Here is a 25,266-nt window from a genome sequence, read left to right as displayed (position 1 = left end):
GAGACATGGGCTGATGTTGCAGCAGATTGGAACCAATTAATAACAGTAAGTACAATAGTTACCCTAGCTTGCTTGTGCTTCGTTGTATTAATGCTTCACATGGAGTAGAAAGTTGATTAAAATGGGCATTCCAAACAGAACACTAGCCTGATTATGCAGTTTTTATAAAACACCCTCTTTAATTGCTAAGAATATTTTCCTACAGAGCTGCAGAACATTCCTGAAAAGAGCTTGTTCTTCAGTCTTCTGCCTTCATTCTTCCTGCTCCACCATGGGCTGCTCCAGAAGCTGCAGCATGGAGATCTGCTCCTCCATGGTACACCTTCCGAACAGTTAGCTCAGAAGGATGCACAGTTTATAAACTTACAGTGTTTGTGTCTACTTCAAAACTGGAAGCAATTAAAAATATATCTGCATGTCTCCATGAAAGATTTGAAGGGCTTTTTAAGCCAAGACCTTCAAGATATTAATAAAAAACTTGCTTTTATATATTCCAAAGCATCCGTGAAGCAGTAATAAACCAGGATGGTGGGATTTAAAAGCCATGGTGCACCAAGAAAAATGATGAAACAGGTCTCTGGTTTCTTCAATGTGTTACCTATGTTGGATGTTACCTGAAGCCAACTGCTTCATTGAAATTGGCAGGTGTGTGAGGGGAACTCCTGAAGACAGTTTCTGTTGCATTCAGTAATATACAGATTTTTATTTATTTATTTATTTGATTGATTTACAATGAAATACGACATCTGTTATGAGGTCATTCCACTTTTTCAGTAAAAAAAAAAAAAATGTGATTGGCAGCATGACTAAAGGTGACATTAGCAACATCTGGGAGTACAGAGTCAGACCTTTGAGATGCTAAGCAACAATCTCCTGAAGCTGATGGGAGAGGCATTAGTCCTTTGTGTACAAAAATTAGGACCCCAGAGAACATTTACCCACTTAAAGTTAGGCACTGCAGTCACTACCAAGTATCACAAACACGTTCCAAAGGTGCCTGCAGTAGCATTACATTTTCATACATGAAAGAATGCCTTCTGCAGTTAAGCATTATTGTCCTTTTTATCCAACCTGAAAAGTTCAGAACAAAGGCAAATGGATATTTGATTGACTTAGCACACAGAAAGGCAATATCCCCGCTGCTCCCCGCTGGAATTCCTGACATTCAGCCCCCTGAAACAGCTGCAGGAGACCTTACAGCCATTCACTCTCAGGCAGTCATTGAGTTTTGGGGAAGTATTATTACTTTAGGAAATTAATGAGGAAAAGCATCCCCTAAGTGCAGTGGGTTCATCTTCATTAGGTAGTTTGCTGATGCTGCTCTCAGCCCTAAATATCAGCTTACCAGTGGACTGCAAAATCCACTCCCTAAAGTCTCTTGCATATGCACTTGCTCTTTTTTATTTCTCTTGCAATGCTTGACTCAGCACTAAATTAACCTCACAGACAGGAGGTGAATAGCTGTGACTATTTTTTACTCTGGAAATGGGAAAAATCATGGTTCTGTGATAACCCAATGAAAATTATACAAAATGATCAGATGTATACACCTGCCTGAATTTACGGTCACAATACACATCTCAGGAAAGGTCATTTCCACTCAATTTGCAATAAGATAAAATGTGACCTATGATTCTAACATGATAATCCAAGGACCTCAGTGAACTTGTTCCATTTCCAGAGAATGAGATTTAAGGGCGTTAACTGCCTATAAGGAATTCAGAAGCTGATTCAAAAGCCAAGCCACAAGCCTAGAAAGCAGACCTGGATCATTTTATTCACAGCAACAGTTTGGGGAATATGCCTATGCATTAAGGAAGTAGTCTGGTTGATGCTCTGAAGCAGCAAAAACCCTAATGCTTGGGTTTTATGCGAAATGCATTCAGGTGTAGCTTGGCTACAGAGTCTAGCGTTCAAAGAGTAGAGAAGTCCCAGACAGGTGATTCAGAAAGACTACATATCAGCAGGAGCCTTGAAAGCAATACAGCATGACAACCTGGACAAAATTCAGAAGGATTTCAGGCATGTGAAGTTCAGACAAGAAAGAAAGAGGCAGTGCATCCATCTTTAGAGGTAGGGAGCGGGGATGTGGCTACACAAGGGAGACAGGTTCTGTGTGCTGGAGGAAAAGGCATGAGGATTTCTGAAAACCTCAAAGCCTGAGAACCTATGACATCTCTGACTGTTTTCTAGTAAGGATATTTCCTCTAGTAAGGAAATAGAGTCAGAGAAATATACAAAATATTTTATTATTTCCTTGCACAGATCAACCTCTAAAGTAAAAATTGATTGTGCTTATAGATCGTTGTGTAAGCATTTCTGTATATTTTAGCTGTAGGTTTAACTAAAATCCTGAAGAAGTGAATTGTAAGTCCAAAGCACCTACAAGGACAATCCTTTGAGCTGAAAACTGATTAGAAGTAAGTAGACCTGGGGACTCAGATAAACTGAGTTACTCTTCCTCTGTAAGGTTCAGAGACAGTGAACCCATGCCCAAAGCATTCTTGGTTCTGCTGTCTATTCAGGTAAATATATTTAAGGGAAGCCAAGACGCAGCTGGAAGCTGTGTAACGGATATCTGGGCAGCGAGAGCTCTTGCCAGTGTTAAATCAATCCACACCAACATCTTTTCAGTGAGGCTTTGTTTCTGGGAACTGTGGTTTGTATCAGTCGGTATAGGACCAGGCTTAACACTGGGTACATTACACTATACTGAAATGTTCTTGCCTTCCTGGTATAGCTCTATTGAATTAATGGGGTCAGTTGAGCTCTCCTGGAGAAACTGCTTGCCAGGTACAGAGTCCCTCTGCAAGGTCTCTTGGTATCTGTGAAACAGGAATGTTGTAGCTAGCTTGACTGTGTTTGAAGTTTTAACCATCACTTCAAATGCTGAAAAATTGGACTTTTCCCCCTGTGAACACAGTTCATTTGAGGGCACTGAAGCAAGTCAAGTGCATATTTGTGTCTGTATATTGCTCATTCAGGTGATCAGGGAAGAAATCACATTTAATTGGTGATGTGTTTGATACTACGTGGTATGAAAACCACAATGCAGGTTTCACAAACATGATGAGTACCAGCTTCCACCCTACTCTGTTCTTATGCTCTCTTCCATATGCTTTATAACCTCTGTTGTGCACACCAGCATCCTAATAGACATAAATTCTGCTGTAGATTTAAAAGCGGACTCCTGCATTAATGCAAGGTGAGGCAAGCAGAATTACAGGAGAGGTAATGCAGTCAAACGTCCCTGTGCTGTTTTATATAGCACCAAAAGAAAGATGGGGCCAGATTTCTTTTCCTTCCTTCCTTCCTTCCTTCCTTCCTTCCTTCCTTCCTTCCTTCCTTCCTCCCTCCCTCCCTCCCTCCCTCCCTCCCTCCCTCCCTCCCTTTTTCTTTCTTTCATTTCTTTCAAATTGAGAATGGCATTTTCCCCTATTATAAACACAGCAATTCATCTTACTCTATTTTTATCCCAGAACCTTCTTTATAGGGTATTTTTTTCCCATTTTATAACCTGACACATTTCCAGCATTGATTTGTTTGTTTAACTTAATGGGCAAAGCTGTTGTATTGATGCACCCTGCCGTTGGTTGATATTAACCATCGGGGGTTCATGGCTGACACTTGACAGTGTGGGCATTAAGTGATGGATTAAACTTGTCATTCAGAAGCTCCATCCTGCTCCATACTCCTCATATCTGTGGCATGCTCTTTCCTTGATAAAAATTCTCGCCAAATAAGAAAAAATGCTTTGAGTATTCAATAAAAGATGAGAGATGGATCTGTATGAAGGTGAGAAAATATTTCATACGAGTGATGACTCATCTCCTTGTATTTTCCGTGTATAATTCCAGGGACGTGTAAAAAGCTGCGACTAGGGGAAACCCTCTGAAAAAGCAGCAGTTTGGGTGGAATTGAGCACCCGATTTGCAATCAGGCTCTCAATTAGGACACAAACGCTGTCAAATAGTAACATTATCACCTATAATTGGTCCAAGAGAAAGAAACACTAATTGTGACATTAGCAGCCAGAATGGTTTCAGGCAAGATCTCTGTTAAAATGCAAACACTAATTGACGGAATGAGGGAGAAAAAAAAAAAAAAAAAAAAAAAAGAACGTAATAAAAGAGGCTGTTATGCTTTATCTCAGTAAATGAAAGGCTAGTTAAGAAACACTCAACAGCCAAAGGGCAGGTAGCTTATGTGGAGCGGGGAATGGAAGAACGGGCATTGTTGATTCACTGCCTTTGTCTCAAGGAGGCAGAGTAACTACAAAGTAATGAGCAGAAGTCAGAATCTACTTTCTGTCTCATTAGTGTAAATGCAAAGTAGCTTCGCTAAGGCAATAGAGATGAGATTTATATGGTGTCATATCTGGCCTCTCAATTACAAACTCTGGATGAAAGAGTTTGGGACTGTGGGTAGCAAGGCAGAGAGTAAGGACATCGGTCTATGCCTGTCATGAATCAGATGCAAACTGATGAACAACTGTTCTGCCAAAACCTAGTGAGGAAAGGTCTATTTAAGTGAAGGTTGGGCCATTGATTGGATTCTGTTGGTCTAACACAACTCTCATTCAGTTCAGCTCAGCAGGCTTAAGCAGCAAGACCCCAGAGAGGGACTATGCTGCTCCTCCATAGGTCTGCTCTCAGACAGTCCCAAACAAGATGTACATTGCTATATTCCACTGCCGGTTTGTCCTGCTATCCTGACATGTCCCAAACCAGTCCCAGTCCTCATCTCCCTCTTTGAAAAGTTTGTTGAGTACAGATACTTTGTTCTGTGACCTTGCCACTACACCTTAGATCTAATACATGCCCTGAGTAAAGAAAACCAATGACTTGGATGGGGACTCTGTGGTAGGAGGGACGGATAAACAGTGTCTTCACAGGAGTGCTTATACTCAGTAGTAGCTACTTCTTCCTAGAGTCTGGCTGAAACACACTGTTCTTAAATGCCATTTCCTTGTTGGTAGTTGGCTTAGCTCCTCAACGATATTTCTCTCCTTGTGCTTTTCTGACACTTTAATGGTCCTGTTCAAATTATGATGTTCCATTTTTTTTCTGAGCGAAGCCTTTCCAAGGCAGTGTTGCCTGAAGAGTTGGTACTGTTTACATTATCAGTATTAGCAGAAAGGTTAAAACACAGCTATTGCTTATTCTACCTCAGTCTATTATATACCCATCTTCCACTCATGCTACTGCATTTTCCAATGCTAATGCAGTTTTCCAATTCCTCTGATTAATTTTGAGGCCACATGATATGATATTACCCAGCTCTAGTATCACCCTACTAATATTTCACATGAAGTTCTGGCAAAGGTTTACTAGAATGTGGATATACTACTTTTTCCGTGTCTTTTCCAATGTCTACACAGTTTCAGTTTGAACCCCAACAATTAATACCATTATCCTGGCACAAATGTGCAGTGTTTGAGATTTGCAAGTCTTCCCTTGGAAGAATGTGCCTTCTGGGGGTCTAAAACCCTCAGTTTGCACACTGTTATGCTTCCACTGAAGTACCCTGTCTGCCTTATTCTCTTTTTCTGTTTTGCTGGTGCTGAAATTTAGACACCTACCAATGTGACTTTTTTTCTCCACTGCAAAGACTAGTACTGCATTTAATCTCCCCCCACCCTCATCCTTTGAGACATCCTTGGATTTCTTCTGCTTTTCAAAATTAATTGCCAGTGACATTGTCAATTCATTAGCTAAATTAAAAAACTGGGATGCATATTGTCCAGGGCCAATCCCAGCCTATCACAGAATTGCACAAAGTATTTTCTTACCTGTCCCTCATTAGCAGTTGTATTGACCAGACTTTTACTTTTTCCCAAATTTCCACTCTTAATTTAAAGAGAGAATTTAGAAAGGAAGATAAAAGGCAGCCCAGCAACACAACCACGGGAGATCCCTCATTGATTTCTTTGCCTCTCTTCATTAATGGGGCTATTTTCACTTTTTCTCTTCCAATGTATTAACATCTGTTTCTATTTCATTTAATGTCTATTAATAAAGATGCCTCTTCATTTTAGCTTTCAGCGCTAACCTTCTTGTGTTTCACGGCAATAAAACAAGGTAATACAGTGGAAAAATCTACATACTTTTGTGTTACCTGATTTCCTTGGGACTGTTAAATAACGGTCTGCTAGCTGCCATGACAGGTATGGCCCATTTCAGCAGGATGTTGGGGATAAAGGAATCAATCCAATTACTGTTTCTAGCAGCTGAGTTAAAACCTGAACTGTGTCCTGTGTGGTCTGTTCAAGTCAATGAGAGATGTTCCGTTCACTGAAATGAGCTAAGCGTTAGGTTCAAACTGGTTGAATCTGAGAGGAAAATACTAAGAAGTGAAAACTGCACAAATTCTATGGTAGCGGCTTCCTATGATGGAAATCAGATCTGTGAAAGCAGGAAAATAGCCTACGATAAACTGTTTAAAGAGATTTTTAGAACATTTTTTGTGCCTAACATGATGTTTTCTACACTAATTTTCATCCCTCTTGCAAGAGACTCGCTAGAATACGATACTCAGACAGTGGAAGATGACAGTCCAAAATAATTTAGTGAAGAAGGCAGGACTTAGTTCTCAGTCCATGAATGTACGTGTTAATATGACTATCCCCTTGACTAAAACAAGAGGCTGAATGCAAAGACCATGGTGAATTCAGTCCGTTTAACATTTTCTAATAAGAATAGTCAAAAGAATGGAAGTATACATCTTAATTTGAAATACTTCTGTATTGGATTTTGTGTTGCAGAACACTTCTGTCTATTCCAGTATTTTTCCACTCATCTTGCTCAACTAAGAAAAGGAAGCTCAAACCCCAAAGTTTTACTAAAACTTAGAAGTGAATGAAGTAGGTTTGCATATTGAGCAAGTGGATCTAATGAATTTTAAAACAAGAAGAGCTGTAGAGAAGAGAAGGCATGTACACAGCCCATTAGCGTGAGTTGGGACAACACTGTCATCCTGGATGGGCTCTGAATTAGCACACCTGTACGAGGCTGAATATGGCACAGCAGTGATTTTTGGTATGAAGCGCAGTACAGAACTATTCCTGCGATGATTGCCCTGAAGTACCTTCTTCAGCTCTTCTGTACTGAAAAGATCTTGTTTCTTGTCTAGGATTGTGCCTGCAATTACATTCTTTAGCACTACAATTATGGAAGAATTACACTGGGGTTCTGCTCCGGAATATCTGTGTATTAACATTAATTTGATATAAGCAAAAGAATAACTGCTTGACAGAATAATTGCACTCTAATGATTATATAGTTCAAGTACCTGGATTATAAAAATACACCTGCATTAAGGATCAAACTAAAGAGATAATAATAAGTCATTAATTCGTGTGGGCAACTTCCAGAAATATGAATGAGTTATGATTAGCTAGAGCACTAATGTAATTACAGTGATTTCACATTGTTTATTATAGGTTTAAAAAAGGAAATGGGTGCACGAACCATTCTTAAAGCTGTTGTTTGCATTCTGAAACGGAACAATTCAGTTCCGTTCTTTAAAATGCCTTGTGCTGGAGGATTTTTTTCCTCTGCACTTCTCTCCTTTTAATTTTTTTTTAATTTTTTTTTCCCCTACCGAGGAAAGGCTCGCTCTGGGGACCTCGGTTTTTAAGGAGGTAAGAAAGGAACGGGCGAGAGAGGGGGAAGGCAGGGAGAAAAACGAACCGCTCTGCCCATCACTACCTGCGGGGACGCGGAGGAGGCGGGACGGGAGCCCCAAAGCCCCGCAGCACCCGGCGCTCGGGGCCCGCAGCCGGGGCCCCCCACGGGGCGCCGCGCGCCGCCCGGCCATTTTTTTCTCAATGAGCCTTCCCGCGCCCCGCCCCCGCTCATTTGCATAATGCCAGCTGCCGGCGCCGCCATTGGCTGCCGGCGGGCAGGCTCGGGCGTGATGTCAGCGCCCGCCGGGTAATGCCCGCGTTGTGGCGGGTAGTTGGAGCCGGCAAAGCTCGCGCGGCGGCGGCGGCGCGGGCACCGCGGGCACCCCGGGCACGGCCGCTCCGTGAGCACCGGGCGCGGCGGGGCGCCGCCGGGCGGGGATGGCGAGCAGCGGGCTCCTCGCCCGCCTGCTGGCCGCCGCCGGCCTCGCCCTCAGCCTGGCCCCCGAGGCGGCGGGGCCGCGGGAGAGCCCCGGGCTGTCGCGGCTGCAGAGGAGGAACCTGGCGGTGGACTTCGTCGTGCCCTCGCTGTTCCGCACCTACGTGCGGGAGCTGCTGCCGCTGGGGCCGCCCGGGCGCGCCGCGGCGCGGGGCCGCCTGCTGCTGGACTGCGCCCCCCTGCTCCGAGCCGCCCGCGGAGGGCAGCCCCCGGCCTCGCCGCTCGCCTCCCCCGGAGGGTCCCCCGGAGCCGGGCGGCGGCTGCGGAGAGCCAAGCAGCTGGTGCTGGAGGTGGGCGAGGGCAGCCTGCGGGACGGCTGCGCCGCCGAGCCGCCGCCGGGCTCCGGCGGGGCCCAGCTGGAGTTCAACGTCACCGAGCTCTTCGCCTGGTGGCTCCGCGCCGGCTCCGGGCGGCTCCGGGTGCGGGTGATGCCCGAGCGCCGCGGGGCAGCGCCGGGCAGCGAGCGGGGACTGTCGGCGGCCATCCGCGCCGCCCGCCCCCGCCTCCTCTTCCACGTCTCGGCGGCAGGTGAGCCCCGCGTTGCATGCACTGCATCGTGCCCCGCAGCGCCACGCGTGTCCGGCCCCGCCGTGCCGCTCACCCTGAGCCCCGCGGGAGAGGGAGGCGCAGTGTCCATCCCCCCCACCCCACCCCACGCCGAGCAGCCGCGGTGTGCCCGTACTGCTCGTCCTCGCTGCGCTTTGCCGGTCTGAAACGTACGGAGGGGGCTGCGGGGCCGGGAGGGCTGCTTAGAAAGCGCCGAGGGGGTTTTATGCGGTACGAACAGTCCGTTGTGCCAGGCAACCGCAATCGAGACCCGGAGGTGAAAGTGTCATTAGTCTAAGGACAGCAAGGTCAGGTTGTCTGAAACTTCCCTTTTTAAGATGGTATTTTTTACTCAGAGTGCTGCAAGTGATTTCCAAGGTGATGCGCAGGCAGACCTCAGCGAACAGAAACATTTCTACAGCTGAGATTGACCATCAAACGTGCAGTAATACTATTTGGCATTACTATCAATATTATTACTCTTCTATAAGCATAAAACGTAATCGGTGACAGGGAGACATGGAAGAAAAAGGTTTTCTGGTGAGTTTCATGTAGCTGTGTCCTAATGCCTGGCCAAAGGGGCATTCCATATGACATGGCATCATGGTGAGCAATGAAACTGGGGGAGCTGGCTGAGGGGGCTGCTGTTGCCTGGGGACTGTTGTGCATCACTTGATTTGTTTATTCTTTATGTTACTTTTTTTTTTTTTTTTAAATTGTTATTTCCTTTTCCCATTCTTATTAAACCATAATTATCTCAACCCATAAGTTCCTGCACTTTCCAGTTTTCTCCCCTATCCCACTGTGGGGGAGTGAGTGAATGGCTGGTGTTCAGCTGTCTGCTGGGTTAAACCATAACAAGCTGGAACTGAGTTAGTTTCTACCCCCAATAAAAGATTGTAATACCTAGAGGTCTGCAGGACCAAATAATTTGTCACAGTGAGTTAAGTAGCTTTTATGAAGCTGTGTAGAAGTCAATGGTGTGTCCCCGAGTAGCTGCCTACTTAATGGTCCACAGAGTAAACAGAAGTAAACTCACAAGAGGTGAGACAATTCAGTGCTGGGCTATGAATACAAAGTTGGAACAACCGATTTTTGATACTCAGCTGAGAAGATCCATCAGCAATTTGAATAACTGCAAATTGAACCCATCTCATTCTTTATTCCCTGAAGCAAAAATCAAAGCAGGCTGTTAGAGCAGGCTCTATGTGAACCAGTCTTCTACTTCAGACAAAAAGTGGCATGCCTGGGTTAGCTCTTTCTCTGCTCATTTTGTCAGGGTAAGGCAGAGGTGTCACCTGCCATAAGTTGTCTGGGTGAGGCCAATGCTCCCTACCTTCAGTAGATCTTGCCTTGCTATGGTACAGTAAACAATAATAATAATAAAATACAGACACCAACACTCACCTGCTGTTTTTTCTCTTTGGGGAATTTATTGTGAGTAGCAGTCATTTTGCTTCAAAGATCTCCATCTTTGGTGGTGAAAATAGAGCCTTAGCTTTCAATGCCACCGCAACCCTAGTGCTTTTAGCAATAAGGGAGCTGGAGGGCATACATTCGTCTTTTTTGAGGAAAAAGGTGTGATTTTTATTTTTTATTTTTTTAGCTTGGGTGAAGGGTATCCTTATCAACTAACAGGTGCTGTGGTCTTGTAACAACACAGATGGAGCTTTAACCAAAGTTCATCAGTAACCCCCCAGGCTCTGGTGATTGTCTTCACTGTTGGGAAGAAATGCATGTTTTTGCTGAGAGATAACAGAGGTTACCTATACCACTGTAAAACCATGTTGCAGACAAGGCTCTGCTGTTTCTACTGCAATACAGTCATGCAAAGGCAGTCATAGGAGATGCAGGAACAGGAGGAGCAGAAGGAATATGGACTGCATCTACCTACTTCACAGCAATTACTTCTCCTAGCAGCTGTTCATTATTTCCTGCAGAAGTCATAGTTTCCTGCAGAATTCTGCACCAAGACTAAAATACAAAACTTGTGGCACTGTCAGATTGTCTGACACCTGGTTAGCAACAAAACCTTTGTGTATTTATACTACTGTATGACTGCACTAGATTTGTAGCATGGGGGTATTGAAGACTGAAAATCCGTTCTTTCTGCTTTGTGAAGGTGCTGCTTATGTGAACACCATGTGTCACTGCCATAGTTAAATTTGTGCCATATAGATAGCCCCGCTGACAACAGAATATGCTGACACAGTGGTAACAGCATGAACAGCATCCACTAGCCCATAAGTGTGCAGATTCCAGTAATTATTAACGCTATTGCAGCTAATTTGTACAGGACTTAACTAAAGCCTTTCCTAAGGCAACTGAGCCTTTCCTTCATTGCTTAAGCTAATTGGAAATGGATTTCAAACAACACAATCCTCCCATCAATAACGTAAAGAGGCTTTACTTACGCTGACATACTTAGCGCTCTCTCTCTCTATTACAGAGGATTGCAGTATTTCTTAGGGGAAAAAAAAAAAAAAGCAATTACCTTGTTTATTTTTTTTTTTCACAAAATTATCCTCCATGTGAATGGAGATTGAAATATAATTTAGGATGAGAAAAAAACTCAAGAAGCTGAATTCCCCTTGAGTTTAGGGTTACAAAAGAGTCCTGTAAATAATACTTTATTCTCTTTAACTGTTACTGTCTCTGATACTTGCTCAGAGATATTTAACTGGAGTGAACCCATTCCTATTCTAATGGCATTTCTGCACAAAGCATAAAGCAATTTGTCTCAGTGTGTTACTGAACGATTAGTAAAAGACTCTTACTGGAGTGCTGTTGTTTAATAGACAAAGTTCACAGGAATTTCTACAATGCTCTCCTGCAAATACTCTCAATGCCAGATTTCTCTTGCACACTTATCCTCATGTAATGCAGCATCCTGCAAGAAAATGCTTCCTTTTGCAGGAGCTGTGGTCCCCAGCCCATCTACCACTTCTGTGTCAGGTTGTCCTTTTCAAAATTAGGTAAGAGAGAGTTTTCCTCTCTTGGAAATGCTGATTGAACTAATATTGGTTTCTCTTTCTTCCCACAGTGCTTCTCTGGAGCAAAAATCAAATTAATGCACAGGAAGGGAGGTGTCCTGGTTTTGGCTAGGATAGAATTAGTTTTCCTCCTAGTAGCTGGTATGGTGCTGTGTTTTGGATTTAGGTTGAGAATAATGTTGATAACACCCTGATGGTTTAGTTGTTGCAGAGCAGTGCTTACACCAAGCCAAGGACTTTTCAGCCTCTTGCTCCATCCTGCCAGCCGGCAGGCTGGGGGTGCAGCAGGAGCTGGGAGAGGACAGACCCAGGACAGCTGCCCCAAACTGGCCAAAGGGGTATTCCATCCCATCTGGCATCGTGCTAAGCAATATATAGGGGTGGCTGGCCAGGGTGGGGGGTGCCAGCTGCTTGGGGATAGGCTGGAGATCGGTCAGCGGGTGGTGAGCAATTGTGTTGTGCATCACTTGTTTGTACACAATTACTGGTAATGATATTTTCCTTCTTATTATTATTTTCCTTTATTTTCTGTCCTAATAAACGGTCTTTATCTCAACCCACAAGCCTTCTCTTTTTTTTTCAGTTCTCCCCACCATCCCACAGAGTGGGGGGGCAGGAGGGTGAGCGAGCGGCTGTGTGGTGCTTAGCTGCCCACTGGGTTAAAGCACAACTGGGGGGTCAGCTCAGAGAGGGTCACAGTGCTGCAGGTGTCCCAATAGCTGGGTGAGCCTCCCAGCTATTACATTGCCGGTGACTTTCCTGTCATTGTCTTTGGTTTTGATTGGAAATTCTGTCCTACCTCCAAGGAAAACTTTCCAAAATCAGTTTAATCAAAATCAGTATGTTCCCATGGGAAACCAATCTGCTAGCAAACCTTTTTGTCAGAAGGGTCCTGGCCAGTTTTTGTTTTGGTCTTATGGGATTTGCTTTCTGATGTCAACCCACAGTAGGCCTTTGGTTGAGTAGGCTCTGGACAGGCTCTTGAGCTTTCTTCGATAAAAATCCTAAACATTCCTATACTGAAACTGTCAGCTAAAGGACTCAGCACTGACTGTCCCTTGTGTGACTCATCCCACAGGTAGTGGGATGTTGGATAGGCATCGGCTTGGGTTAGTCCGGGCAAAATGCTCTGCACTTGCAAGGTCTCCATAGCAATCTAGAGCCCTGGTAGCCTAGCCCTGCACAGGTGCTTGTGTTCTTTCATGTTAACATCACAGGTAACCAAATGACTTACTGCAGGAAACCTAGCCCACAAGTGTTACTAAATGTTTCTTTTTAGTTTACTTGGGAAGCTTAATAAGCTAAAATGGCCATAAAATAACTCTCCTTGAGAACTAATTGCTACTTACATATGCAAATATGGGAAGTGTATGTTAAAAGGGGCATACAGTGATGAAAATGAGTCATTCCTCCCTGTAAAGGTCAAAGTACTTTCATTCATGAAATAGATTTAACAATCCAATTACATTTTATTTTATTTTTTAAATAGCAGTGTATAACTCTTCATCCTCCAGCTAGGGGAAATATTACTTCTGCACTGTGGTCTTCATCTAAAATCATATTAACTTGCCACACATACTCTCCCTGAAACTGTCCACATGCACTACATACCACTGCTATTATAATGCTGAGGCAATTAGGCTTTTCATCTTTAGGGTAGTGCTACCACACACCTGAACTTATTTGCAGGAGGAACCCTCTACCTAAGATTAGAAAGAACTTCAGACTAGATGAAAATGTGTTTCTGAAAGTGGACATTTTGAAAATGAAAACCGCAGCTCCAAGCTGAAATCAGACTGTAGGAAAGTCCCCAGATTTTCTTCCACATGTTTCAGAGCTTTTGAGCAAGTTTTTCTATTCCTCCCCCTTCCCATCCCTTCCCCCCCCACTTTTTTTTTCTGCCTCCAAAGAACAAAGTTTGGAATTGTGCAATACAGAGCAGAAAAATGTGTAAGACTTCAGTCTTCTGAAAGCTTTCTGCTCTCTGTTTTTCTCTCCTCCTTGCCTGTATTTGAGGTGAGGTCTGATCTTCCTCTTCTGATAAGTTGGAGGCAAAATTCAGTGATTCAATCTGAATCATTGCAATAGGGCTTCTGAAACACTTATATTTTAGTGCAAATCATTTTCTTTTCTGCCGGGGATTTGTGCTTTGCCTAGGCTCGTAGGCCAGCTTTACCGGTGCAGGTTCAAGGACAGGCTGGATTTGCACTTGAGTTTACTCCAGACATGAATTAATGCAAACTGAGGCTTTCTTTTTCTACCCTTAGGTAGTCACAAGGCACCAGAGTACTGCGTGACAGTTACCAAATCATAGTGAACCCTAAGCATGCTTAGGAGCATCTGTCCCAGTCTTTGCTGCCCTAAATTTCAGGTCTGTGGCACTTCCCTTCCGAACAGCAGTCTCTGGTGCTCTCCAGAAACATGGACTTGGTCCATCCAAGGTGAAGCAGAGCCATGTGGTTTTGTTGCTCTTTGATGGGAGTCAGGATTACAGCACTGTGGTTTTATGATTTCCATTTTTCTTTTCCTGCAAATATCATTTACGTTTAGGCACGGCTCATTGTTTTTAGAAAAGTTCTTATTCACAAGTTTATCCAGTAAAAGATCAGTAAATGAACACCAAAAGGGACACAAGTATCTGTTTATTATGTTAATTGTTTTATGTGGATGAAAATTTATAGTAGATTTTAAAAAGATATTTTCTCCAATCTTGCTGTGCTTTTATTTTCCCATTCTTAAAAACAGGGAATTAATACCTACAGCAAAGGAGTGCACTAGCAAACTTTAGTGCTTTATTATATAAATGCAGGAGCATACTTCAAAATCAGAGGTGGTTTTGCGCTGTCTGATGATTGTATTCAAACATAATCTCATCATTTCATTCACTGCACATCTCACACAAACACTATATGATAGGAAATATAATCTGTGTTTGTGATAATGTTTGTGAATTAGTCAAAAAAAAGTAGAGAAAGTGAGGGAAGATTAGCAGCATTTAGCATTTTTAAATTTTACAATTTATTTAATTGAGCCCTGTCATAGTAAAGAAAATATCACCTTTTCACTATATTATTGATAACTCATTTGGGGTGGTGCTGTTTTCGGAATCCAACTTCAAATTTTCTTCGCAAGCAGCAGCAAATACAGTGTTGTACCTGGACATCTCCTTTTTTTAAGTATCTGATAAAAGTAACCACTTGGGTTACCCGGACACTGAAGCCCTGAGACTAGGGGACATCTAGTTTTTGTCACAAGTGACATACCTAATGGCAATCAACAATCTAAGTTGCTTGCTTTTCTTACCTCTTTCTTTCCTCCAACCATAGCATCTGTTTCCTGATGAGCTGCTCAATGTGGCTGCCGGGACCACAGTGCTAATTCAAGAAAGGTCCGTTATGAAATGTGCTATATTTCTCCTGCTCTTCAAATTCAGAAAAAATTTGGTTGGAGAAAAATGTCATGGAGGTATAAATGCAGATTTGATAAGCCTGACCTTTCTTTTTCTTCTGAACAATGAATGTCAGAAAGCTTAAAATGGCAAGCTGAAATGGCTGGAAGTTATTTATGTGTTTAAATATTTAGGCAAGAAACATATTTTGAGACTGAAGTCTAGTTTACATGAGCTTGTGATTTATGACTGAAGCAGCCAAGTAACTTCATGGTTGTCACTACCCTGCATGAGCATGGCTACTCAGCAATGCACTGTGACAGCACAGATAGGACTTATATATCTCTGCTTTCAGGAGCTATAAACTATGTCAGTCATAATAAAGGAGAATCATCTGCACTTGTTGGTCCTATAGGATCTGTGATGTGGTTGAATTGTTCTGGCTGTAGCCATGAGAAAGAGCTGGTGGCCTGCTCCAAATGGAGTCCAGGCTATTTTCTAACAATAGGCATTCTAAATGGTGAACTATTGTACAAAGATTCAATCAAGCATGGAAAAATAGGTACTGAATGCAAAGTGATCACTGTGGTGTGAAAATAGCATATTGGTTAACATTTTGCATTTCTTTTTCCTCTTGCCCAAGAACTTCAGTGTTTTACAAAGAGTGGTCGCAGCAATCAAATTCTGCTTTAACTTCCAACTCAGTTGTCTTGCAATACTGGGTCTTCCATCGGTGAATGTGGCACAGAGTGAGTGGGAAGGAGAAGGGAATCACATGAGGAGGCAGAATCAGAAGAAGGGTTGTATATCGACACTTCTGCCATTGACATGCCTTGTGACGTGAAATACTTCTTGTGGCTGGTACCTCCTTTGCACAACAGGGGTAGTTTTGACTGCTTTTGGACTCCGATGGTGGAAGATGCTATTTTTTGGCAGATCACTATTATTTTTACTTTCTAAGAACCTCAATAAAGACATAAGATGCATTTTGAACTCTGGGATTTCTAAGGACAACGCTAAAACAGCCTACCATGTAGATTTATTTTGATGTCTGCAGTGCTAATCATAGGACTGCTATTCCCTTGCTATCCTGGATAGCAAACTTACCAAACTTAAAAACTGCAACAGATTTGTTTGATTTTACAATAGACTGAATTTGTGGTTTTGTAAAAAAATTATGAGCAATGCCTTCACCTGTTAAAGCACCATCCTGTCTGAAGGCCAAGGGGTCAAATTTAGATTTGCTAGCATTTTGAGATTTTACTTTGTGTGGCTTTGGCCAGGGTTACTTGTAGCCCTACAAAACATGAGGAGGAATGGGTTGGGCTGTGGTTCCTCTTGTGATGGCCAGCTGGGCTGGGGGATGTTTAATGCCTGCAGCTGAGCACCATCTCCTTGTGTGCTGAAGAGCTGCAGGTGCTGGTGCAGCTGGCCGCCAGGCTGCTGAGGGGGCTGCGCGTTGTCTGCTCTGAGAAGGGAGAACATCGTGGAGATGGTGGGAGAAGGTCTGTTGTTTATGATTTTCTATTTAAGGTATCAGAAATTAACAGGGAATGTGGGACTTGAGATTGTTTATAGCTTCAGTGGTCTGCCTATTTCTTCCTGGGTGACAGGAAAAATGGCAAAATCGAGGTACTGGGAAGGAACCTTTCATCTAGGCCTATCTAGAAATGAGGGCTGTTTCCTCCATAAACTTGCCTCTAGCAGCTCTGCTGTTTGCTTTATAAATTTCAGAAGTCTGTAGGCGGCTATCCATTGCTCACATTGAGACAGGAGAATGACTTTTCCTGTCAGAACAAATGTATGTGCTGGAGTGGTTGGACTCAAATTTGCCCTGTAGCAGCGTGCTGTGAAGGAAGAAGTGTGGGGTCCTTCTGGAAGCTTCTCCCCTTCTTGCTGCCTCTCATATCTTATAACATTGTGTTTTGGAAGAAAGCTGTGACTCTGTCTCTGAGTTATGAGCTGGGTAAACGGAGACAAGATGGCTCTGTCTAAGATGGTGAGGTGAAGAACAGAGAACGCCTCATGAGTGTGGGGAAAAGCAGGGACACTGCAGCAGTGGGGGTGGGAACATGGTTAGGCATAGCCACGTCTGGATTCTTGCAGCATGTATTTCTTGAAGTCTGTTAGGAAGAGGTACTGTCAGTCTGTGTATGTACTCAGTGATGTGCACAAATAGACATTTAGGAACTTTTTTTTCCATGTCATGGACTTTCCAGCACTCTTACGTCATGGAGATTTCTAGCTCAGTTTTGAGAGCTTGTGTGGCTTCATGAATGTACTTGCTGTAGTGCCTGTAGCACAGAGCTGAACACCTCTGATTTCACCTGTCAGAAATTTCTGGTAAGCTTCAAAGCTCTGCAACTTGCAGCAGACTTTTAATTTCCATATGTATGTTGGCATTTGCCTGCTGTTTCTACTGCCCCATTAGGTAACAGGCTATCAGCTGCATCAGAGCGTCTGGGCTTTTTACAGCTTCTTCCATCTTAGATTCTCAAAGTACTTTAAGCCTTGTCATCCTGGTGACAATACGAAGCATTATATCTGTTTTACAGAGAGATCACAGGAGACAGAAATGGAAAAAGCAGCGTTTGTTTATGTTAGACTGTAAGTGCTGAGAACAATTTTCCCATATAGAATACACTACATAGTGATGTCTTCCTCTGCTTCAGCCAAAAGGCCAAGAAAGATCAATAAATTAGAGTTGAGAGGCTTGATAACTTACTGGAAATACTGCAGCAATTATTGGCAAAGCTGCTTTGGAGCCCTGTCTGCTCCAAACTGTGTTCGCAATGTTTTTCTTTCAAGGAAATCGTTTTTGGTGGTGCCTTCTTTTTTTTTTTTTTTTTTTTTTTTTTTTTTTTTTTTTTTTTTGTCATGTTCCATACTTACTACATTTCAGTTTACATTTTATTTTTGCAAACACCTGTGATCTGCTGAGCCTCTACCTGTTTTCAGAAATTGCCGTGTGGCCTTCCCGTTTGTAGGACAGCGTGTTACCATTAGAGGACATGATGCAGTGGTTCTTTGTGGAGGACATTTCATTATTGGTGCTAATTAAACTTGAAACTAATGAGAAGGGATTACTTTTCAAAGCTGGAGAGGAGGCCAGAGTAGTTGTTAGAGGTTAATTATTCTGTTAAAAGACTAGGTTTAAGTAAAAATTCAGTTTATCAACTTTTTTTTTTTTTTTCACTGTGCCAATGGCATGTTTGAAGAGGATTCAGAACGTAATTGTTGCACTGACCTCATCTAGTTCTCAATCAGTAAACTCCTTCCATCTGCAAAAGGTTAACAAAATCTTTAAGAGAAGGAAATTTGTGGCCTTATCTATGTGTAGGCAATTCAGATGAGGTCTCACTGCAAGTATTTCCTATTACCCTTCTTCATGAGTTCCTTGGAGTGCTTTTTATATTTGAAAAATGTAGTATTCCCTAAAGCTTCAAAGTTTAATGGTTGTGTTGCAAAACAGGTGCCTTATGGAGATGGAAAGTGTAATCAGGGCTTGCTTGAGATTAGTATTGTGAGTAGCCAAGGAAGGGAGGAGGTGGGACTCGCTTTACACAGGAGCGAAGGGCTCTTGCTGGCAAGCACTATGGCTTTTTGGTGGGGTGAGGGTGCACACCAGTTTGTTTCAGTCTTTGACAGCTCTCCTGCTGTAATCTTCTTTCTCCTCACAGCACTTTGGAGAGATGAAAAATGGCCTCAGGCTGTTGCAATATTTTACTACAGGAAGGGAAAGGGGGCGCTGGGTTGTTGATATTGTGATTGCAGAAAGCTGAATAAACTGTGGGCAGGGAGGAGATCAGTGTTCATTAGCTGCAAGCGTTAGGGCAGCCTTTGTGCTCCATTAACCAGCCGCCTGGTGCCTTCTCTCAGAGGACCTGCTGTGCAGATGGGGAGTTATATTAAAAGGGGGACTGTAAAGGCAAATGACTATTTTTGAAGGTGATCAAGATGCTGTGTGCACTGCAATGGCCCAAATAGGTGGTGGGAGATTGTGGTTTAGAGAAGCCCTTCAGTGTTAGGATGGTTTGCCTACTAATTGCCAATTACAACCAGAGGTGCAGCAGGGTGTCTTAAAAGGGTAGCATTTGCTAGTCCTGAGCTCAAGAAGAGTAGCATCTTCCATCTGTGTGGTGGTATCAAGTCCACAGATATTCCTCTGAGTATCCATTTGTGCCCCTGGATTGTGTCAAGGCCAACTCACTGGATTTTGGATAACATTCGAAGTGCTCAGTCTCCTTTGTTGTTATAGTTTTAAATCACATGAAAGTAGATGAAAAGCCCAGTGTTTCCTTCTCTGCTTTGCCAGCCTTACTGCCCTTTATCTCCTGAAACAAGGCAGCATTAAATTTTAAGATCTGATTCAATAACACTTTATGGATAATTATAACTGATACTTAGCCTTCAGCAGCCAGTCTGTATGGGGACTTAATGCATTGGGGTGTAATACTTTTTTTTTTTTTTTTTTTTAAACGTCAATTGTAAAGCAGTATCAACTAGAAGAGGAAAAAGAAATATCAATGAAGGAGCTGCCTCTGCTTCTCTGCAGGGTGTTCATATGCTTGCCCCTTAATGTTGCTAGCACAGTGGGATTTTGCTGGTGAAAAGATTTTGTTTACAGAATCTATTTATGCAACTGCAGAGTTCTGACGAGTGAATGAATGAGCTGCAGTAATCCTGTGCTGGGAAAGGGAGTACATTAGTGGATAGTCCCTGGAGAGCAATTGATCCTTTTAATAATAAGTATTCGAATTCAAATTTTTGGAGATGCTATTTAGAGAAGAGCTGCACAGCTTCCTCTGAGGCTTATCGCACTAATGGGAGTTCTTAAATTGGTGAAACTTCTTTAGTTACCCCATTTTCAAGAGTTATTATTTTCAGAAGTTTCCTTGATCTCATCAGGACATAGCTGTATGTATATATGTTGTGACTGTTTATGGAGATAGTCCCAGAACCAAACTGAAGCTCAGGTTGAGCAGGAAAAAGCTCTGATACTTTCCAAGTCCTAAAATGACATGTCCAGTTACGTTATGTAAATCACAATATGCAAGAGAGGAAACTTTTGGTGGTTTCCATACAGGGTCAATGCAGGAAGTTCTCCTGTTGGCACTGAAGAATTTACCCAAAGGACCCAGTGCTGGGTTCTTGCTCAGCTGAACCTTGTGATATCAGTTAATGCATTGTTAACTCTGTGTGCTACACTTTATAGTTGCCTCTCTTTTTTTCGTTTGCCTTGCTCCTCCTAACATTGTTTAAGGAAATCTACCTCCCTGTTAAGTTCAAATAAGATGCTGTCTGCTTTTGTCCATTTTTTATCTTTTTGATGCTGGGGAGTGGGGGGGGGGGGGGGGGGAAGAAGGGAATTCTGAAGTGCTTTGGGAGCTACATGGAGGCCTTTCTTTGACATGGCTAAATATGTGAGTAATGGGGTGCTTAGAAACAATTTTAACGTGTGATGGATGCTCAACAATAAGGAATCACAAATTGTGAGCAGCAGAGCTTAGAGAGAACTGCTCAACAAGATTAATGGGAAAGGAAACCTTTAGTATAATGAAAGACACGGTTCAGGTTTGAAAACAGAAAATGACACGCTAGATCGAGTCTTAAGGAGTTGGAGAGTTGGGTTTCCTCTGCAAGTGGTAAAATGCTTTTATAGAGTCCCTTTCTAAGTAACAGAAGAGCTGTGAGACGAATAGTAATTCCCACTTCACCTGCAGCTGCCTACAGTTGTACATTGATGGCTCAGCTTATTTACAGGCTACGTGTCAGTGACGTTGAAGGAAACCTAGATGGTTCTTTGTTATAAGAAATACAGGTAAATAAGGAAAAACAGGGTGAGACAAAAAATAGAATGTAGCTGGGGCTGAGCACTCTAGGGTTTATTTTTTATTTTTATTTTTTTTTTACAACCAAAATACAAGTCTTTTAAGTATCTCATTGAGCCCTTGGTGTAAGACTGGAGTCAAGGAGATCCTCCTTGGATCTTATCTAGCCAGATTTTCCTGTAGGGGCAGAAGCTTGTGATCTTAGACAAACCATGCAATTTAAAGGTACTTAAAAACCAGATCCCTTTAAATTTCTTAATATAAGTTTATAGATGTATTCTATTTCTAGTAGAAATATCATGTTTAAAAGAAAAAAAAGATCAATATTTTGATTCATGATGATAAAAACAAACCAGGTGAATGTGTAGCTCATTTTTTTCTTTCCAACTCACTGTAAGTTGCAAGCAGTTAGTAACTCCAAATATCATGCCAAAGGTTTGCCTGTGGAGCAGTTAGCAGCACGTTAATGGAGCTGGCTGCAGAACCATTGCTACGCCTGCAACTTTCCTTCCTTATCTCTGACAAGAATAGTAGTGTGTGGAAACAAAGCCAGCAAATACGTAAAATGCATCTAAATATAGAGGACAGCAAGTAATAACTGAACCAGTACTCAGGTGCAGAATGCCTTATCTCTATGTACGGTGTCTTGAAAGATGGCAATGCTGGTAAGCAAGCATTAAGAGGACTATGAAGCTAAGAATAAATAGAGCAGTGTTCTAAACAGTTCTTAGATACAGCCAGACTGGGCAGGAACCACTTTTCTTGCTCTTTGCTACCAGACCATTTGCTGTGAGAGTAGTCTAAGCACGCTTAGGTGTTTTTTGTGGCAGAAGGTTAGAAACTGCACTTCTTTTCAGACTGGCATTTTTCATTAGCCCTCAGTCTAGGATGGTAAGCAAAAGAATATATTGCTGCTCAGTTTAGTGACCAGAACCATTTTGTCTGTACTGTCATTACATGTGAGTGTGCGAGATGCTGAGAGCCCTTCTTGAAGTCTTGTGTTTTATGGAAAGGACTCTTGTGCATAAACTGTTGCTTTGCAGCATGGATATTAGCAATTAAACGTATCTTGCTGTGACCGACTGTTAGACCTGTGGCATCCTCTGTCCAAGTTTTGAGTTGAATGAAGACAACAGAAGTATTGTCCCAGTAAGTGGAATGAAGGAGTAAGAGCATCCTAGTGCAAGCAAAGGGAGAAACCATAGGCTCTTCAGAGTGCACTGACAGGAGGAAAGGACTTCTCTGGTTTATTGTAGTATTCCTAAATAGAAAGTTCTGATAGTCACCTCTTAAAGACTTTACATACGCTGTCCATTAAGCATTATATATCTGAAGACCTAGTCTCAAGTATTTTTTTTACCTTAATTTGAAATTGTTCAGTTTGCACCAGGGTATTGTACAGCACAAACAGACCATTTGGATCTCCTAACTGAGAGTAAGCACCCTTCCCTTTTCCCAATGTGACTGTGCTACTGTTGTCATGCCTTCATGATATGTTGATGGGATATTCCAAACCTCAAACTTAAAAGGCCAACAAATTTGCCCTTTATGCCTCATGAAAACGTTCTAAGTAACTGCTGATGTTATTTCCTTTTGTTACCTAACAGTGTGGAAATAACTTATTTTTAAAAATAAGGTAAAAGGATTGGAAGGGGGGGAGATGCTTTCAGAAGAGGAAAAAGTCAGCTAACTTGAGCTGTGTGTCTGAAAGGGGAACACTTTCTATTTGAGAAGAGACAGAATGCCTTGCTTCTGCCTCTGAAGTCTGTTCTGAGTATCTGTGATAGTCAAACCCATCTGCAAAGATTAAGAGAAAGATCTCATATCTTACAATGTCTTTTATCATCACTGTAATCCCTTTTCCAAGAAACATTTGGGGATTGCATTAGGGGGTCCAAATTAAAATGTCTGAGGAACAGAAAAGATGATAGAGGGTCAGAATAGATTATATTAAAGTCAAATCATCAGAGTTAATAGAAGGAAGAGCAGACAAAGTACCCAAAAAAATAACGAAAACTCATGCTGAAACTTATTTAAAAGGCACTTCCATTTTAGTTGTAATTTTTTGTGTTAGTTCAGGCTTAGAACAATTCAGAAATATTTTTTCCAGGTCTCTAAATTGGTCCAACCCTTGCTTCTTTGAAATGCCTGCTTTATTCATAGTTCTTATTGCATAGCAAGATCTGTGTCTTATGGGTGCACTGTGAACCACTGTAGACAATATGAACTTGCTTTCTGCCTCAGGATTTTGATGCTGGTGCTCTAAGAAGAAATACTTTATATGGTGTTTTTTTGAGCTGCTCTGGGCATGTTCCTACGCTAGTAACAAAAGCCTGGCTTTCAAGTTAGCTTTGAGAACATGGTTTTCTGTCTGAAGCCTGGCCACTTCTAAAGGTCACCGCTTCACTAAATGCTGTTTCCGGATCCTTAGAGACACTTTAATTATTCTACAATGATCACTGTGTGTCTTGGGGACAGAATCCTGCAAGGTCTGGAAGCCCTTCTCTTTTACCCTGGCAAAACACAGGTATCTCTTCCCTCTCTGTAGCATCTATTATTGTTATGAAGAGTGATGAGATCATACACAGGAAATTTCATTGTTCTTTTCAGTGCATGCCTAAAGACAGGGAGGGAACGTGACCTTTGGAGCTGAAGATCCATGAAGGCTCAGTTTTGCAAAATCACTTCTCCAAAAATCCTACTCTGGGTACAAAGTGCCAAGTTCAGCTCAAGTAATCCGAGTCTCACCTGCTTTAAATGTAGAGCCCAGTTGGATTTTATTTTCCGGGCAAAACCATTTGTCTCTCTTTAGTAGAAGTCTTTCTGTTAACACATTTTTCCTCTCTGAGAAAGCTATCTGTGATGTTACAGTTCTGTACCACCACAGGAATCCCTCCCCAAAATAGCCTCTTCTTCTAATGAGGCTGCTTGCCGTGGAAGTAATGCATCACTGTGACTGACAGTATCATGGCTTGGTCCTATCTAGATGAGGTTTCCTCCACGGGTCCCTTCACAAGTCCTTTTTTTTATATTGCTCTTCTGAACATACAACTCTTCTTTCAAAGGCACTCTGTAAAAGCAGTGTGGTGCCATTTCTCTGAGTAGCGTTACAACTGTGTCAAACTGACGGGAGGCTCACAGCAAGGTGATAAACTAGTGGCTTGTCAAACTTTTTGCTGGCTAAATGGAAAATGAGTCGGGCAGCTTCACACCTGAAAGTGGAGAGAGGTGAGGGCAGTTTTGGTGTTTCAAAATCAGCCATTAACATCCATAAAGTGAAAAATTGTTTTTTTTGAACTCGTATTCTGATTGTGAGGGACTCTTTTTCACCAGTTTTTATGTTTACTTGCATATTAATAAAATAATACATTGACTAATATATTAAAAAGCTAAGACTTCATTTGTTAATCATTTTCCTTGAACAGCAGTTTTTGATAGAGTGGATAGTTTGATCTATTTGAGGTCAAAACAGGTGAGACTGACGCCTTCTGGCTCAGATACAAAGCTGGAGTTACAAGGTGCCAAGCTCAGCTCTAGTAATGTGAGTCTCACGTGCTTTAAATGTACACTTGCTGTATTTCAGAGTGGTGGAAAGATACGGTGCTGTAAGCAGTTCTATAGTCTTTCATAATACTAATTTTTCAGTGAAATGATGACTTCAGAGAATCTTGCAATCTTGCTGAGGTGGCAGGGAATTAGAGGTGAACTTGGCTCTCTAAAGTTGTTAAGCTGAAGAGGTGCTGTAACGTGTGTCATTGGGCATCATCTCTGACACTGCAGGGAAGATAAAACTGACCTACTGTGTTCATTAATCTTTAGATCTTTATCTTCAAACATTTCACTTTGTTCTTTTCCTCCCTTTTTCTGGGGTCCAGTATAACACTCCAGTTAGAGCTGGTAACTGGAGTGGTGGCACACATTTAAAGCCAGCAGTTTGCTTTGTGCTCCTGCTGGGTTGGTGTTTGGCAGGAGGTGACGGGGTCTGCAGGGCTGCAGTGCACCTGTGCCTTGGTGGCTGAGCGTCCCCGCTTCTCTTCAGTCTGAAACAAAACATCTGCTGAGAGGTGCATGGAGATCATGGATTTTCTGCCTACCAGGATGAGGTTGTAAAGTGCAAATATCTAGACTGGTAAAGTTTGTTTCAGAAGCTGCAGATCTGTTTCCTGCCACACTTGCAACTTCAATGAGTTTGTTTGTAGTTCCAAACAGGATTTGACCAGGCTTTTTTGGGGCAGCTTGAAATGTGGTTTGTTTCCCCATGTGGCCTATAGATGTTCTTAAACTTGCCCTGTTTTTCTCTGAATGTCATCAGTCTGAACATTTCTGCTGCCTGGAATAATGTTGTCTTCGGATTTATGGTACTCTGCTTACCTGATTGCTCACCA

The 25,266-nt window shown here is 42.5% G+C and overlaps 1 protein-coding gene across 2 annotated transcripts in view; it reads left to right on the top strand.

The window, feature by feature from the left end:
- Window positions 1-16,410: 16,410 nt before the first annotated feature.
- The window catches only part of ALK (ALK receptor tyrosine kinase), a 282,098-nt gene continuing 273,242 nt past the window's right edge, over window positions 16,411-25,266 (top strand). For both annotated transcript variants that reach the window (XM_084514520.1, XM_084514519.1), the window contains exon 1: window positions 16,411-16,555. In XM_084514520.1, coding sequence (XP_084370646.1) covers window positions 16,543-16,555 — 13 coding nt within the window. In that variant the 5' untranslated portion in view covers window positions 16,411-16,542. The remainder of the gene's footprint in view (window positions 16,556-25,266) is intronic.

This window comes from Aythya ferina (genome assembly GCF_964211825.1).
Source record: "Aythya ferina genome assembly, chromosome: 3".
In the NCBI taxonomy this organism is placed as follows: domain Eukaryota; kingdom Metazoa; phylum Chordata; class Aves; order Anseriformes; family Anatidae; genus Aythya; species Aythya ferina.
The sequence above is the reverse complement of the archived record's forward strand: the minus strand, read 5'-3'. Positions and strand labels throughout refer to the sequence as shown.